The following is a 16,740-nucleotide window of genomic DNA, read 5'->3' as shown; positions in this document are numbered from 1 at the left end:
TAGACAGCGACGAAGAGGAAGCAGATGTCGGAAACCGAAGGGTGTAAAGGGGTCCCGTGCTGTCACATCGGAGAAGAGGACGCTGGGAAGCCAAATCCTTTACAGTAAGACCAGAAGAGTCAAATTCAACAGAACAGGAATTGTTAGCTGTAAAACGTTGAATAGAAAGAAGGTTGTGAACCATAGAGGGTGCAACAAGAATGTCAGGAAGAAGAAAGGAACCATGAGTGCCGGCGGCACCCACGGACGTAACTGGAATACACGAACCATTCGCGACCATGATGGACAAAGGATGAGAGGCAGAAGGAGGGTGAATAGAGGAGAGTATACCAGGGTCTGGAGTAGTGTGGTAAGTGGCACCCGAGTTGGCAATCCAGTCGGTACCGGCAGGCGGTGTCAGGGCCATGGTGCTGAAGGATCTGGCCAAGGCCGCCGGGTTCCAACCGACAGGCCCGGGCAAGGTGTCGGGAGGTGGCACCCACGAAGATGCACCGGGAGGTGTAGCCCACGCAGACGGGGAGTGAAACCCCGGAGGAGCTCCAGTGAGCAAGGCCACTGGTGGGCGAGGCTCTCCGCCTGGAGCCGGGAAGGGCCACATGGAGATGCGCCCCAACCATGGGTTGTGGAAAGAGGGCCAGGCTGCACCCCATGGAGTCGCGGGCACCTGGTGGCTCCCTAGAGGCACCGGTGTGTGGTGGCCCCCGCGGCCCCCATGCCCCCCTCCACAGCAACGGCGGCCGCCACGGCCCCCCCCTCCACCCCCGGGGGGAGGAGAACCAAGAAGCGACGACGGCGGTGGAGCGAACGAACGCGCCGGAGGAGTAGCGGCCAGGGCAGTCGAGGAAGACAAGGACCCTGGCGCGGAGGTGGACCCTGGCTAGACGCCCTGAGTGAGCTCCTCCATGACAAGGTTGTCACGGACCTGCAAGAAGGAGGGAAAGGGCCTCTGCCGGGTGATCCACGTCCGGAGGTGGGCGTAGCGGTCACTGAGCCCGCGGAGGACATTGAGGACCAGAATGCGGTCCTCCACGGGCCAGCCAAGGTCGCCGAGGAAGTCCGCCATGCTCTTCATGTGCCAACAGAAATCGCCAACGAAGAGGTCACCCTAGACGAAGGTGCGGAAGCTCACATGGCCCGGGCTTCGGCATTGCCCAGAAACTGGCCCTCGAGCGCAAGCCAGGCCCGGCGAGCGTCAGCAGAGTTGCGGACGAGGTCGTGGAGGTCCAGGGAGATCGTCCCAAGGATCTAGGAGAGGACGACGCTGTCAAGGCATAGCCACGATGGGGTCTAGACCGCGACCGAGGCGTCGACTAGGACGTGGTCGTCGAGGGCGTAGCGGCGGAGGGTGAGGAGAACCAGGTCCCTCCAGCGGGTGTAAGAGGGTGACTCAGGCTCGAGGATGACCGGGATGAGGAGTCGGATGTTCTGGACACCCCCGGCCTGGTAGTGGAGCTGAGCCATGTGCGGGTCGGTCGGGTCGTGCTAGATGACCGTGGTGTGAGACGCGCGGTGACCCGTCGAGCCTGAGGAGGTGGCCGCGGTGTCATAGGATGGAGGGAGGATGAGGAGCTGCTCCGCCTCAGCGATCTGGCGGGCTAGGGCATCAGCCGCGTCGCGCTCGCGCTCCAAAGCGAGGGCGGCCGCCCGCACCCGGGCCTGGCTGTCCGCAGCAGCAGCCCATGCAGCCACGAGAGCGGCGACGAGAGCGGAGTTGGCCCCTGCCGTCTGGAGAGGGGCAGGGGGTGGCAGAGGAGGGGGAGCGGGGAAGAAGAAAGGCTCCAGGGTCTCCCCCGCGCCCCCAGCGGCAGCGGCGTGGCTGCCTACGCCCGCGCCCGCCCCAGCAGCAGCGGCGGCGGCGGCAGTGGGCAGGCTGCCCGAGCCCGCGCCCGCGGCGGCGGGGCCGCCTGCGCCCGCGCCCGCGCCCGCAGCGGCGGGGCCGCCTACACCCGCACCCGTAGCGGCGGGGCCGCCTGCGCCCGCGCCCGCAGCGGCGGCTGGGCCACCCACGCCCATGCCCGTGCCCGCGCCGGCACCCGCGCCCACGCCCGCAGCGACAACGGCGGTGGCCAGGCCATCCGCGTCCGTGGCAAGGAGGCCAGCGCCCGCGCGCTAGGCCCACGACGGGTAGGGAAGGGAGGGGAAAATGTGGAAGTAGGTTGGGGAGGGAGGGGGAGGGCGTCCAGCCATGGCGGCGGCAAGAGGCTGGCCGGCGGCGCCTGGCGGCTGGTTGGGGAAGGGGAGGGAGGAAAACCTAGTCTGATATCATGCTAGAATTGTGTGGATTCATTATCAGGCTAACCCTAGAAGGGTAGCAATGTATATTAGTCATACATGGGCCTCATGGGCCTAATACACTCATACTCTCATATTCCAACAATTTCAAGAATGTCCAATGAATGCGATGTATTGACCAATGTAGTGCAAGGAAGACTTACCCATAGCTCTTGCTTCACCCGCTCCGCCTTGTTGTTGAATACCCTACGGTCCTGATCTACAGCATCGGGGGCGGCGGCATAGTGGTCAAACGAGTAGACCGGCCCTGTCACTCCGACATACTCAACCAGACTAGGGAAGTGCTCCTTGCACAGAAGACCGAGGATGCCATTGACTTGGCGTGTGTGAGCACCTCCACTCGCCACAATCGTCCAGTTCCTGCCCAAGTGATTAAGAAAAATTATTAGTTTCTATTTTAATTTTCAACATATCATATAAAGTAGTGATAATATCTAAAGTTACTTACTTTTCCCCCTTAGGTCAAATCAGCGGGCGACTCTCACGAGGTATCGGTCGCTGAGGGAGGCTCGCGGGACCTCGCAAGTAGACGCTCGATGAACTAGAGGAAGCGGAACCCCCTGCGGTATCATCGTCCTCCTACGTGTCCTCCAGCACCTCCTCCTGCATGTCCTCCTACGCCTCCTCCTACGCGTCCTCCTGCGCCTCCTCGGCATCCTCCTAGGGTACCTGCTCCTCCTCCTCCTCCTCCTCCTCCTCACATGACAAGGCGGCAGGCGATGGCTCCCTCCTACGACTGCTCCTCCTCCTACTCTCCCCCGGTGCAGCGGTCATTGTCCTTCCGTACAAGGACGCTAGCTTCCTCATCCCACTGCCCACCATCTTTGTTCATTCACCTGCAATTAAAAAGAGTAAACCAATAAGCACAGATAAACAAGAAGTACTTAGAAAGAGATGTAAAATAAACAAAATGTAATTACAAAATAACATAGTATTACATGTATTAGAAATAATCTTTATGATCGGGATTAGCTGGATCATAAGTCTCATCATCACTATCACTCATGCCGAAATAATCAACACTATCTGAATGAGCAATGTTGCCATTGTCATTGTCTAAATGTAATCGCTCAAGCATTTGTAAGTCCTTCACACTTTGCACCTCATCTCCAGCGTCCTCTTCAATAACCATTTCATTGTCTACTTCCATTCCGATCGCTTTGGTTAAGTCTATCTCAAACCTCCCTTCTAGTCCCTCTTCTTGAAAGAACTCTCCATCATATGTGTTTGGGTCTAAGTTGTAATCTTCATCGTTTAGGACAGGCACTTTACCGGATACCCTGTGCACAATATCCCAACCCTTAAGATGCCTTTTGGTTTGATATGCATATGGGAGATAATAAACTTGCGTGGCCTATTGGGCCACAATATAGACATCGTCTCCTGGTAAGATAAAATCCTGTCGAATTTCGACTAGCCCAAGATTAGAATATGTCCATCTCGTTACATCAGGATCAAACCAATGGCATTTGAATATGACGGGATTAAAAGGTTTGGAACCATGAAACTTGAGTTCGTATATTTCTTCAATTCTTCCATAATACTCGACCTCATCAACGTCGGGCGTAAAAACTCCAGAACTTGTGGTTCTTCGATTGGGCCGACTCTGCTCATAGCTTGTTGTGCGAAAGCGATATCCATTCACGTCATAACCGGAAAATGACCTGACTCTATAGGCAAAGCCATCGACAACCTGTCTCAACTCGGCACGCATAGACGCATCCCTCTAGCCCTGCAAGCTCAAGCAGGATACATCGTTATATTATTCGCACGTACGAGTAACTTGGAATGTCAAACTAAGTACGAGCTAAATTGGATGATACCTTCCGTTTGAACCAAAAAATGAAATCGGGCATTCCATTTTCCACACCCTATCTAAGAAGGGTATCTAGCTGTTGCGGGGTAGGATCCCTTGATTGATGCCAGAATTCATGAAGAAATTCCCTGTACCAATGAGAAACAAGGGGGGTTGGATGCAGAATAGTGACGGCGTATTTAACAAGTTCATTGAGAACTTACTGCATGTACGGCGCCACTTCGTCAAGGTTGTTCAACACGTATAGCATGATATGGCGCCACTCTTCATGATTCAAGGTCTTGGGGGTCGATGCACTTGCGCTTCCGAGTTGCCATCTAAAAAGGCTGAGGTTCGATTCATTTTCGCCAACATTGTAACGAGGGGTGGATTATGCACGCTAGGGAGGTTGTCACTATAGTATGTTGTTGTGAAGTTCACCACCTCCTCCAGAATATATGCCTCTGTAATGGAAGACTCGATTTTGCATTTATTTCTACATTTCTTTCGAAGAACCTTTAAACATCTCTCGATTGGATAGCACCAACGGCCCTGCATGCCCCCCTATTCGTGCCTCATACGGGAGGTACAAAATCAAATGATGCATCGGATTGAAGAAGCCGGGTGGAAAGATCTTCTCCAACTTATAGAGCAACACAGGTGCCATTCTTTCTAAGTCAGCAATCACGGTCCGAGATAACTTCTTGGCACAAAGCTGGCGAAAGAAATAGCTCAACTCTGACAGCACTAGCCAGACATGCTCAGGGACATAGCCTCGAACCATCGCCGAAAGAAGCCACTCAATCCATATGTGGTAGTCATGGCTCTTCATCCCTAAGACTCGCATAGTAGATAAGTTCACTTCCCTCCTCAGATTAGCTGCATACCCATCAGGGAACATTAATGTCTGGATCCATTCTAGTACTTCCCTCCTTTGGGGCTTGCTCAAGACAAAATCGGCCTTAGGCCTTCTCCATGTCTTGCCACGACTAGGAGGCTTCATATGTTGGTTTGGTCTTTCGCATAACGTTGGCAGATCCACTCTAGCCTTAACATTGTCCTTTGACTTGTCAGGAATGTCCATGATTGTTGTCCAAAGTGCCTTGGTGACATTCTTTTCAGTGTGCATTACATCAATGTTGTGTGGAAGGAGAAGGTCATCAAAATAGGGGAGCCGAGTTAAGCCCGACTTATGAGTCCACATATGTTGCTCACCATATCCCACAAAACCACCTTCTAGATTGACCATGAGACCATCTATCTGTTCACGAACCGCGACACTAGTCATTATCGGTGGTGCTGGGTCTATCACTACGACACCTTTCGTAAAGTTCTTGATGTCTCGTCTGAATGCATGGTCAAGAGGGAGGAATTTCCGATGTTTGTCGAACGATGAATACTTGCCACCCTTCTGCAACCAAATGAACCTCAGACCTTTCTTGCATACTGGGCATAGGAACTTCCCGTGAACACACCAGGCGTAGAATATCCCATACGCCAGGAAGTCATATAGGGAGTAGTGGTACCAAACATGCATTTTGAAGTTTTTCTTTGTAGCTCGGTCGTATGTCCATACCTCTTCCTCTCAAGCATGGACCAATTCATCAATCACAGGCTCCATGAACACACCCATATTATTCCCCAGGTGTCCAGGAATTATCAACGACAAGAATACGTTCTATCGTTGAAAGCATACGCCGAGGGGGGAGATTGAGGGGGATAATGAACATGGGCCAACATGTGTATGGGGTAGCCATCATTCTATAAGATTGAACCCATCTGTTGCCAGCGCAATACGTACATTACGAGCATCTTTAGCTTTCTCATGATGAATGCCATCAAAGTGGGTCCATGCTTCACCATCGGATGCATGTACCATCCTGTCAGGATTGTATTGTTTGCTATTTTTGTGCCATGTCATCTGTTTCGTAGATTCCTCAGTCATGTATAGCCGTTGAATCCTCGGTATGAATGGAAGGTGCCGTAGGATTGTCACGGGAATGTCAAGCTGCCTCTTCTGGCCATCACCAGAATCTACCTCCAAGAACCTAGAGGATTTACACTTTGGACAGTACTTTGCTTCCACGTATTCTTTCCTAAATAGGACGCACCCCTTCAGGCAAGCATGTATCTGCTCATACGGCATCTTAAGTGCACGAAGGAGTTTCTGTGACTCATGCATGCTCCTTGGTAGAAGGTGACCCTCCGGAAGCAGACTACCAATAACTGTCAATATACCATCGAAGGCGTCTCGACTCAGGCTATACTAGGACTTTAACACCATTATGCGTCCAATGGCATCCAGTTGAGAAACCTTTGTCTGGCTGTGAAGGGGTTTCTGTGCTGCAGCAAACATGTCGTAGAACGCCTTTGCGGTTGCATCTAGCTTCTCCTCCATACGTCCTTCAGCGAACTATGCCTCGTGATAGTCATTTAACATGTTTGCTACCCTGGCATTAGCATCATAATCCTCGACGCGTGGTCTCACCACCTCCCCTCTCATACGATCGGCTTCACCATGGTAGACCCACCGGGCCAAAGATGTTCCCCCATGACCTTCTTCATTTGTCTTTTTCTGTTTGCACATTTGCTGCAGGGACAGCAAATTTTACTCGCTCCTTTAGCAGCCACGCCAAATGCCCATTCCAAGAAAGCATCGGTCTTGTCGATCCATTCATTGGTGACCTGACCCTGACTTGTGCGGCCCGTGTACATCCACTCATGGTCCTCCATCTTCTAACATATATAGCAGCGAGTAATATAAACATCAATTGCATCTACACGACGTTCCTACTATCTAATAGGTGAGGATAGGTCCTAATCCCACCCGTGGATCCGTAGATGAGGTTTGTTTCCATGCTCTACTCCTATCCGAGACAGAATTTCGGCAGCACCTCCCCGCTGTTCTCCAAATACACGTCCTGCCAGGGAGAGTGTGTATCCGGAGAACAACAGGGAGATGATGTCAAAACTCTGTCTCGGATCAGAGCAGACCATGGAAACTAACACCACCTACGCATCCGCGGGCTGTCCAAAAAACGTGGACAATTCGAAACAGATACAGTTTTAGATATGGAAATATCTACATATTTTTAACTGTATCTCTTTCGAACAAGAGACGTCTAACTGGGTTACGTGATCTACGACCATGATACGGAAAGAGGGGTTATACCTAGGGTGGCGGTGGAGTCAGGCTAGCGGGGCCATAGCGGGTCAGTGCAGTGGCGAGGCGACGCGATGCAGGTAGACCCGCAGCGGCGAGGAAGGCGATCGGGGTCGCCGAGGTACTCCGGCTCCGCTCCGACGGGCTCTTCTCTGAAAAAAAGAAACATAAAACTGTCAATACAAAATTTTGGCAGCACCTCCCCTGCACGGTGAGGTTTCCAAAACCTGCAAGAAAACCAACGGCACGATGGCCAACATGCACATATATATGAACGGCACGATGGCCGACATGCACAAGATTATATTCAACCACATATATATAACAATGTCACAACCACTACTACGACTCCCACGACTACCACCACTTCTACTCTACCACTACTACTACCGCAACTACTAGTAATACTATGACGACGACGATGGTAGGGCATACCTAGTGGGCGTCGTAGGGCAGCGGTGGTGAAGGGGCCAGGGTGCCAGTGGATAAGGCGACGGTTGGGGAAGCGTCGGGGACGTGGCAACGGCGGCCGAGGCGCCCCCCCTCCTCCTCCTTCTTCTTCCTCCTTCCTCCTTCTTCCTCCTACTTCTCTTCCTCCTTCTTCCTCCTCTCCTCCTCCTCCGGCGCGGGGGGCGGCGCGGGCATAGGCGGGGGCGGCGACGGCTGTGGCGCAGGCGTACCTGTGTGTGTGTGTGTGCATGTGTGCGGTGTGTGTGGGCCGGCTGGGCTGGCGGGGTTAAATCCCCCCTTTGCCGAGTGCCCTCGATCTGGCACTCGACAAACTATTTTTTTATTTTTTTAATTCTTTGTCGAGTGTCACCTGGACTGGCACTCGATAAAGAGGGTTTTTTTTAAAAAAATTCCCTTTGCCGAGCGCTTTCTCCTGACACTCGGCAAATCGCTGATTTGCCGAGTGTCATTTTTTGACACTCGGCAAACCATATTTTTTCACTTTTGACCTCCAAACTTTTTCTGCAGTCCTCATACAATACCTGATACTCCATATTCCAATGTGGCACATTTCTCGGACTTTTTCTATATTTCTTTAATTTATTTCATTTAATTGAATTTTCTTGGATAATTCAAATTATAACCGCTAGTCATTCGAATAATGAAAAAATGAATGAAAAAATGATATTCATGTTATTTAGTATAATGTGGGGCCGTATCCAGGAACAGACCACCAATTTCGAACATCTTGTTCACGAAACATGACCACGAACTTGCGATCGAGTTGTTTTTAAATTCTATAAAAAACAAACAAAGACCGAAAATCTTAAAACTTATCGAGATGTCATGATATCATATGTGGAGGCTGTGATAAAAAGTGAGAAGATTTCGCGTAAATTGTCACGTACGATGCTTGCAAACCGAAGAAGTTCCCTTTGCCGAGCGTTCTGGTTTGCCGAGTGCCCGACACTCGGCAAACCTTGTCTTTGCCGAGTGTTATTGTTTGCCGAGTGCTCGGCACTTGGCAAACTACCTATTTACCGAGTGCCAGTTGTTTGCCGAGTGCTTTCTCTCTGGCACTCAGTAAATAGCCTTTTTGCCGAACGTTCTATAAAAAACACTTGGCAAAGTCTAAAACACTCGACAAAGAAACCGTCTCCGATAGTACACGTCATCAGAGAATAATTCAGAGCGCGTCAGGCGCTTGCGTTGCAAATCACCAAAGCATAATATATATATATATATATATATATATATATATATATATATATATACACGCGCGCGCGCGCGTATTATTCATCAGTTTGTATGGTACGACATCAGTGTCCTGAGATTCCTTAGTTTGTATATATACACACCACTCATGCTTTTTGTATAAAACAAAATTAAGAAAACTTGCTGATCCGTCTATCCATCCGGCACGACGATCGATCACTCAGCTGCCATATGCCACTGGGCGCACACTGGATCGGATCGGATCGAATTGAACCACTGGCATGTTGCCAACATTGTACTGTACTATTCTTGTTGCAATAATGCAAGGGAGCAGAAGCAGAGTACGTATATGATAGGGCGCCGAAACCAATCGAGCACATACGACAGCAGGTAGCAGTGGCGTCGGAATCCGTCCAACGTCCGCCGCATGCCAACATATTTCGTTTCGTTCCGTCGATCGGACACGCATGCATGTCCAGTCTGCCCGCCCGCCTCCGGTGGCCTCGCAAATGCCTGGTGGGTGAAGGCCCGCCGGCCGGCGATCGTGGGCGGTACGACCACGCCAAAACACCATGGATCCCATCTCCCATCCATGGATGTACATGTGCTGTCGTCGCCTTCGTCACTCGTCAGTCAGTCATGGGCATCGATCGGCTAGCTGCTACTGCTAGCTAGAGTACGTGCCGAATTAATTAGGGCGTGCTTAGTTGGCAAAAATTTTTGGTTTTGGCTACTGTAGCACTTTCGTTTGTATTTAACAATTAGTGTCTAGTTATGAACTAATTAGGTTCGAAAGTTTCGTCTCGCGATTTCTCACCCAACTGTGCAATTAGTTTTGTTTTTCGTCTACATTTAATACTTCATGCATGTGTCGTAAGATTCGATGTGACACTTTGGAGTGAAATTTTTTGAAATCTAAACAGGGCCTTAGTCGATTTGTAAACATATAGCATAATGTGCTTCAGCTGCGGCACCGGCAACCATGCATGTGCTTCGCCACCACACTGACCTGACGCATGCAACGCAACTCGACCATTCGCGACGAGAGAATGAAGCCGCGCCGCCATGACGCATGGCGCATGCACACACGCCTAGCTGAGTAGCTTGCCTTGCACACATGTAGAGGCCACCAGCGTAGATGCGCGTGGTCGTACGTCGTAGACGATCTCGAGCTACTAGCTGTCTACGACCAGTGGCGGATCCAAAGGGGGGGCTGGGGGGGCTCCAGCCCCCCCTAATTTCTTGATTTCAATGCTAATTACTGTAGCAAAAACTTGATTTCACCGTTAAATCTTCGTGCAAATCAACATCTCTGTTGTTTTAGCCCCCCCTTATCCCGCATCCCACATCCGCCACTGTCTACGACTACAACTCGATCGTGGTCGATCTCTTCTACTTGCACTTTTTTTACCCCTCTAGCTGCACGTAACAGTAATAGCAGCTCTACGTTGTATTGGCGTCGTCGTCTCGTTAGCACGACCAGTCCTTATTACTGTACTTATTAACAGTATGTACGTACTACGTACCATGACTTTCGATTTTTTTAGACAGAGTCAGAGATGTACGTACGTTCGTTCGTACAATCACGCCCATTTAATTTCACGGAACGAAACCTGAGCATGCGTAGAGTACGTACAACCACATCAGGTCGTCAGCTACATAGACCATAAACTAAAAGGGAGTGCATGCATATGACATAAGTCTAGCTAGTGCAAAAAAGTGCAAGCAACACTAACACGTACTCCTTCCGCTCTAAATTATAAATTATTTTAATTTTTTTGGTTCATTTATTTTGTTGTGTGTCTAAATATAGTGACTTATAATTCGAAACGAATGGAGTACTACGTACGTACTCTTCCTTCAGTACTCGTGCGACAATCTCAGCCAGCTCAGCTCGTGATGAACGAACGAACGTTCTCGAGGAGGGAAACTTGCTGGTCTCTCCATGCATATTGCTAGCTGTATGTGTCATGCATATGCATATTGCTTGCTAGCTAGGTAGGTCCTCAGTCCAAAGTCTACGGAAATGTCCAAATCAATGTATCATTGGGCAGCATTATTCAAAGATCTTGTGCCTATAAACATCATAAGGGTTTATAACTACTGCATGCATGCGCACGGACACATTTTAATTTTCTCCGTGCTTGTTAAGGAAATGATATGATTGGAGACACGTAAAGTACTGTACATGCGTACAAGAACATGTGGATTATCTTCCCGCCACAAAATTAAATCAGGATACCAGGAAAAAAAAGAGATAGTACTATATATATATATATATATATACTTATGTGTGTACTCCAAAAAACGGTATTCCATTAATTATTTTGCTTCCTGGCTTGCCCATAATGCAACACTTTTCCTTTTCCTTTTCCATAGGTTTCCTCAGTGCAGGTGGCACCGTGGCAGTGTGCTGTTGGCTTTTTTTTTTTTTTTTTTGCCATCCCGTTTTTCTTTCTGTCCCCACCTTGATTGCTAATTTGCTATAAATATATATATATACTATGTAGTATAATGTCAACGTTTTGTACTGGTAGCTTAGTTGCACGCCCTGGGATCGATCGGCATCGTTTCATACTGTTCACAACCTACCGTAACTCATCATGATCTGACTTATTAAGCGATGCATAACTTGCGTTACGTTATTACGTGGAGTTGATATATACTCCCTGCGTCCGTACAAAGGTTTAATTCTAGTATAGTACCATGTCAAAATATTTTAAAATCTGATCAAATTTATATATAAAATTTTTCACATTTATAGTACCGAATAAGTAGCATTAGATGTTTTTTTATTAATATATATATACATATATTTTAGTTACCTATTTTGTATCTTCAATCAATAATGATATAACTTTCTATAAATTTAGTCGAATATTATATAATTTGACAATGGAGAGAAATAAAATTGCATCCACGCAGTTAATATATATACATGTAGTATATACATTACATGGATGCCGAAAATGCCATTGTTGTATCCACACAATTAATACGATGTACTGCACCAGCAGAAGTACATGTACGATTTAGTTGAAATTAAAGAAAAATGTGTCAATTCAACAAGTTACAAACTTGCAATGCATACATAGGGCAGCCTAACTTGACAATTCTAATAAATAACTTCACTAACAATGATGTATCAATGGATGGCAAAGGTCAGCTGATCACCGGCTTTGTGTGATTAGATTGTTGATGACTTGTATATATTTTTCTATAGGAGGTGCAGGATTATTTCTCCTTGACTTTAGTGTAGGCGTACCGGTGGATATATGCTAGTGTTAGCCTAGTATTACCTCCGTTTTCGTTTACTTGTCACCGAAATTTTACTGTAGCAATTTTGACCATACGTTTTTTCTGCAAAAGATTTTTAGATACATCAAGTTTTCACATATATGATTCTTTATTGAACATACTTCATTAGTGTTATATACATTGAAGTATCTAAGATTTTTTTAGAAGAAAAAACAGATGGTCAAATTTGCTACAGTAAAAAGTTGCTGACAAGTAAACACAAACGGAGGGAAGTAGTTGGTGGCGGCCTATAGATCGGGTTCCTTTTTTTTAAAGAACAATGGACACCATGTTCGCTTGATCGTATCAGCCATGCTTATCAATCATGATACTGTGTTTTTCTCTCACAACAAAATAGCATCAGACGACTTATAAGCCACAGAAACGATCAAGCGAAATGGGTGAGAATTATTCCCATTCGTTGACTATGTATTACTACTATTTGCCAATGGTTTGGATATGTGTGCACTGTGTATGCATTTGTTATAAATAAATAAAAAAGTGATGGAATTGAACTAGCCATAGGTAGCACCAGAGGCTGGACCTAGTTATTACTTGACCAACTGTTTTCGTGCACTGTACGGAAAGAAGAAAACAGGGTACCAAGCAAAAATATATTTTAGCAATTGGCAGAAGCAAAAGAAAGCAGGCTAGCGAGCATAGTCACGCATGCATGTAAATGTAAAATGTAGGACTATTTGACCAGAGTAGTTATGAGCAGTTGCAAGAAGAAGAAAAAACTGGATTTTTGTGGCGGTTGCAGCTCTTACGTGGGCAATGTATACGTCATAAACGATCGTGGATTATTTACTGCTGGCTGGTTTGGTATAAGAGAAAAATATTGTTCTAGCTTATAATCCACGATCGTATACAAGCAAGCGAATAGATTGATGGTGACCCATAATGAGTTTGTTTTTTAGAAAAAAAAACAAATTGCCTTATTTGTTTAGACAAGTTATCTTCAGAGAAATGTACTAGTTGCACTTTTAGATATTGTTATGGCACGAAGACATAGATAAACTATCCGTTGGCCAAGAAAAGTATTGGAGGTCATTGCTTTGGATTCGTTAGCCAACAACGGACGGAGGAGCGATAATAGACTTTCTAAATTCGTCCTTTCAGTTGTATAGTACTTTTTTTCATCACATTTATGTTCAATTCTTGAGCTGGAAATATAGCAAAAACCCTGGCTATGCAACTGTAGAGGCTCATCTCAAAAAAGAAAAAGAAAAAACTGTAGAGGCCGGAATAACTGTTTCTTTTTTAAAAAAAATGGATATGAAAAGAAAAAGGCTACTCCTAGCTAGGGATTACTGGAATAGCATGCCCGTGCGCGGTGCGCGTAAAACCGTGGATTCTGCCTCTGACCATGTAGGTAGACAAGACAACATCTAGTAGCAGCAGCAGCAGTAGCGAGTTTGGTCGTTTCGTTTGGACGGCTAGCTTGATCGCCCGTGCGCCGGTGTATCACAGATTTGCTCCGCGTTTCCGGCCGGCCTCTGACCTGCGGCCTGGCCTGACGCAGCAGCAGGGGGATTCTTGGCTGGAACTGTGGAACTTTTTGTTCAGAACTGTGGAACTTTCTTGGGACACTAACTGTGCCACCTACTCCCTCCGTGCCTTAATATAATAAGGCATGCACGTATTTTAAATTCAAACTTTGTTATCTTTAACTAATAATTAGTCTAATTATATCAAAAATTTGTATTACAAAAGTAATTACATTAGATTTATATTTAGAAATATTTTCTAATGATCAAATTTTTATTTCTATAAATTATATATTATAATAAAACTTATAGATCAAAATATGTTCTTGGCTAGTAGTTGGTGGCCGGCCTAGATAGTCTCTCTCTGTCAGCTTATTGTTTTTCTTATCTTTATTTTCGGAGAACAAAATAATGGTGTCCTATCTCCTAGCGGGCCAATATGAAGAGCACCTTTTTGGGGGTTTATTTATCTAGGAGTATTTTTTAAAAAGTTAAATTTGTGGAGCATGCATCTTGGTCAGTATACAAAATATATGGTAAATTTGTAACATAATGGAGATGTGAAAGATCAATTTACTGTACACGACAAAGGAGGTATGGGAGCAGGCATCAGTCGTGAGCGCTGCGTATGTGTGTATGTTCAGGCAGCAGAGGAACCCAGTTTGACACGCTTGCGGCCCGGCCCAAAATAATTCAGGCCTTGTTTGCCTAAGCCATAGTACATCTCTGGCCCGTTCATTTAGGTGGACCTAAAGAATCATATATACTTTCATAAAGCAAAACCCCACTGCCTTATTTCTCTATAATCTCCTTAAGCCATGGCATCCGCTTCCTTCGAGCCACGCATGTTCTCCTGCGCATGAAGAATGCGAATTAATTTTCCAAATGTTGAGCAAGTCACGTCAGTTTCCTAGCCACATTCATTGTTCTCCCCTCCGTCTTCCTTCACACGCCTTCTACCTGAGCACCCATGGAAATGGCCGCATGCAGCAGATACGAACAAGCACCCACCTCGGCCCCATTGATTGTTGCCAAAACAGCAGCCAGTACTCAGAAGTTAAGAGTCCTTTTAATGGCGTTGTTGCCCTTCCAATTCCTCTCCAACATTCCCAGCATATATACAAATCGATCGTATGCCTCACCCGGCCGTTCCCCCTGCTGCTGTTGTTGCGATGGTGGATTCTACTTACACCTGCTGCTCTTGGTTAGTCATCAAGCTGCCGCCTCTAGAGGTTCTTTTTGAGAGGTCTCCAGCGTAAGAATTGCCATCGGGCCTCCCACAATTTCTCATCTTCTCCAACGGCCGCCACAAAGACAGCATTGGGCCATCCTAAGTTGTATGCATTCATTATCTAACATGCTGTATGCATTCATATTTTCTTTTCTGAAGAGTTATGTCGTGATTTGGAGAGCACAAAACTGGTCATTGCTCTGTCGTAGCCAATATTCACTCTCCTTTGTTCAAGAGATAAACACCATCCCTTCATGTGAATGAATACCACAAAAGGCCTTTTCACAGTCTTTGTAATATGTTTCTTGATTTCTCATATTTTCTTTCTCCAATATATATTCTTAATGTTGTCTATATAATTCCTGCAGCAACGCGCGGGGAATTCACCTAGTTAAACTAAATCCCGGCGCATCCGCGAGTTAACTAACAATCAATTAACTCCTCTAAAAAACTAACAATCAATTAATCATAATAAAAATAGGGATATACGTATATTCTAATTATTAATACACTCGAGCAACTTTATTATGTATGTACTCCCATAAGTATATGTATCGCAACTTTATTATTACAAGGTACTCCGTACATACATACATACAGCTGCAACGTATACATGACCATGAGTAGCCCTTTGCCTCGCTCCTGCTTTATCTACGCACACATGCTGACATGCATGCTGAAAGACGGCACACGATACGAGGCTCAATTATTCTGCTAGTACGTATATGTATGCGTACATAGATACATACATAGGCCAGTACTGGTATAAGTGCATGCACGTCTCCATGCATGATCGAGCATGTGCACGATCGATGGACGCGACGCGACGATGGATGATCATCGATCACTTCGTTCAGTAGTAGGGCTGGATCTTCCAGCGCTGGTTGTCGCCCTCGCACCACTTCCAGAGCACGACGTCGGTGCCGTCACGGACGCCGCCGTGCCACTTGTCGGCGTGGAGGGCGTCGAAGTTGAGGTAGATGTTGTTGACCATGCGGATGCATCGGAAGCCGTTGCCGACGTCGCGGCTCTCGGTCCAGAGCACGGACTCGTCCAGGAAGTCCGGGTTGTAGGGCACCAGGCGCACCGGGTGGGACTGCCCCAGCGAGTGCTTGATGGCCTCCCCGGTCGCCTTGTTCACCAGCGCGAACGCCGGGTAACCCTCCTCGTCCTTGATGCTCGTGCTCCACCGCATGTCCTTGATCCAGTGCTGGTACTCGTCCTTGGGGTTCGCCGGCGCCAGCACCACCCTGCCGTCGCGGATCGTCATGGCGTAGTTGGGGTTGGCGCGGCAGTACACCTTCACAGTCGGCTGCGGCGGCAGCGGCCGCCCGCACCCGTTGCCCTCGATGTTCACCTGCGACATCCCGTACGGCACCGGCGGAGCGTACCCCGGCGTCGCGATGCCGCCGACGTACCCGCCGTGGCGCTGGCCGTAGTATCCGCCGTCCATGATGATGAATTGGTGATGCCTTCTCAACTCCTCTGGTGAGTAGTGACTGGTGGTGTCTTCTTACCCTGATGAGGCCCTGACACAGACAATGCATGGCCACGGCCGGGCCGCCGGATTTATAGGGCACTGCTGGTGCTCCCGGCCGGCCCCATTGGTGGTGTATGTGGCGTGAGCATCACGCTGCGCAAGGTGTATCCATGCATATCGCATCGCATCGTCCGTGGATGGGTGCGTGCATGGGCAGGGCAGGAAGCACGATGCCATGCGACACTAGCCCAGGGAAAAAAACGATTCGGTTTCTAGTCGTTTTGAGAAGAAGAATCTTGCAGCTATTATTATATTGTACTCCATTTC

At 47.8% G+C, this 16,740-nt stretch overlaps 1 protein-coding gene across 1 annotated transcript; it reads right to left on the bottom strand.

The window, feature by feature from the left end:
• Nucleotides 1-15,477: 15,477 nt before the first annotated feature.
• LOC136550604 (ricin B-like lectin R40G3) lies at nucleotides 15,478-16,475 on the bottom strand. Its single transcript, XM_066542230.1, has one exon. It carries the CDS (start codon nucleotides 16,384-16,386, stop codon nucleotides 15,787-15,789), a length of 600 nt encoding a protein of 199 aa, XP_066398327.1. The 5' UTR covers nucleotides 16,387-16,475; the 3' UTR covers nucleotides 15,478-15,786.
• Between the last annotated feature and the right edge of the window lie 265 nt (nucleotides 16,476-16,740).

This window comes from Miscanthus floridulus, chromosome 4 (genome assembly GCF_019320115.1).
Source record: "Miscanthus floridulus cultivar M001 chromosome 4, ASM1932011v1, whole genome shotgun sequence".
In the NCBI taxonomy this organism is placed as follows: Eukaryota; Viridiplantae; Streptophyta; class Magnoliopsida; order Poales; family Poaceae; genus Miscanthus; species Miscanthus floridulus.
The sequence above is the reverse complement of the archived record's forward strand: the minus strand, read 5'-3'. Positions and strand labels throughout refer to the sequence as shown.

Coding starts and splice junctions, on each gene's coding strand:
- LOC136550604 (XM_066542230.1), bottom strand. CDS start 16,386: ATGGACGGCGGATACTACGGCCAGCGCCACGGCGGGTACGTCGGCGGC.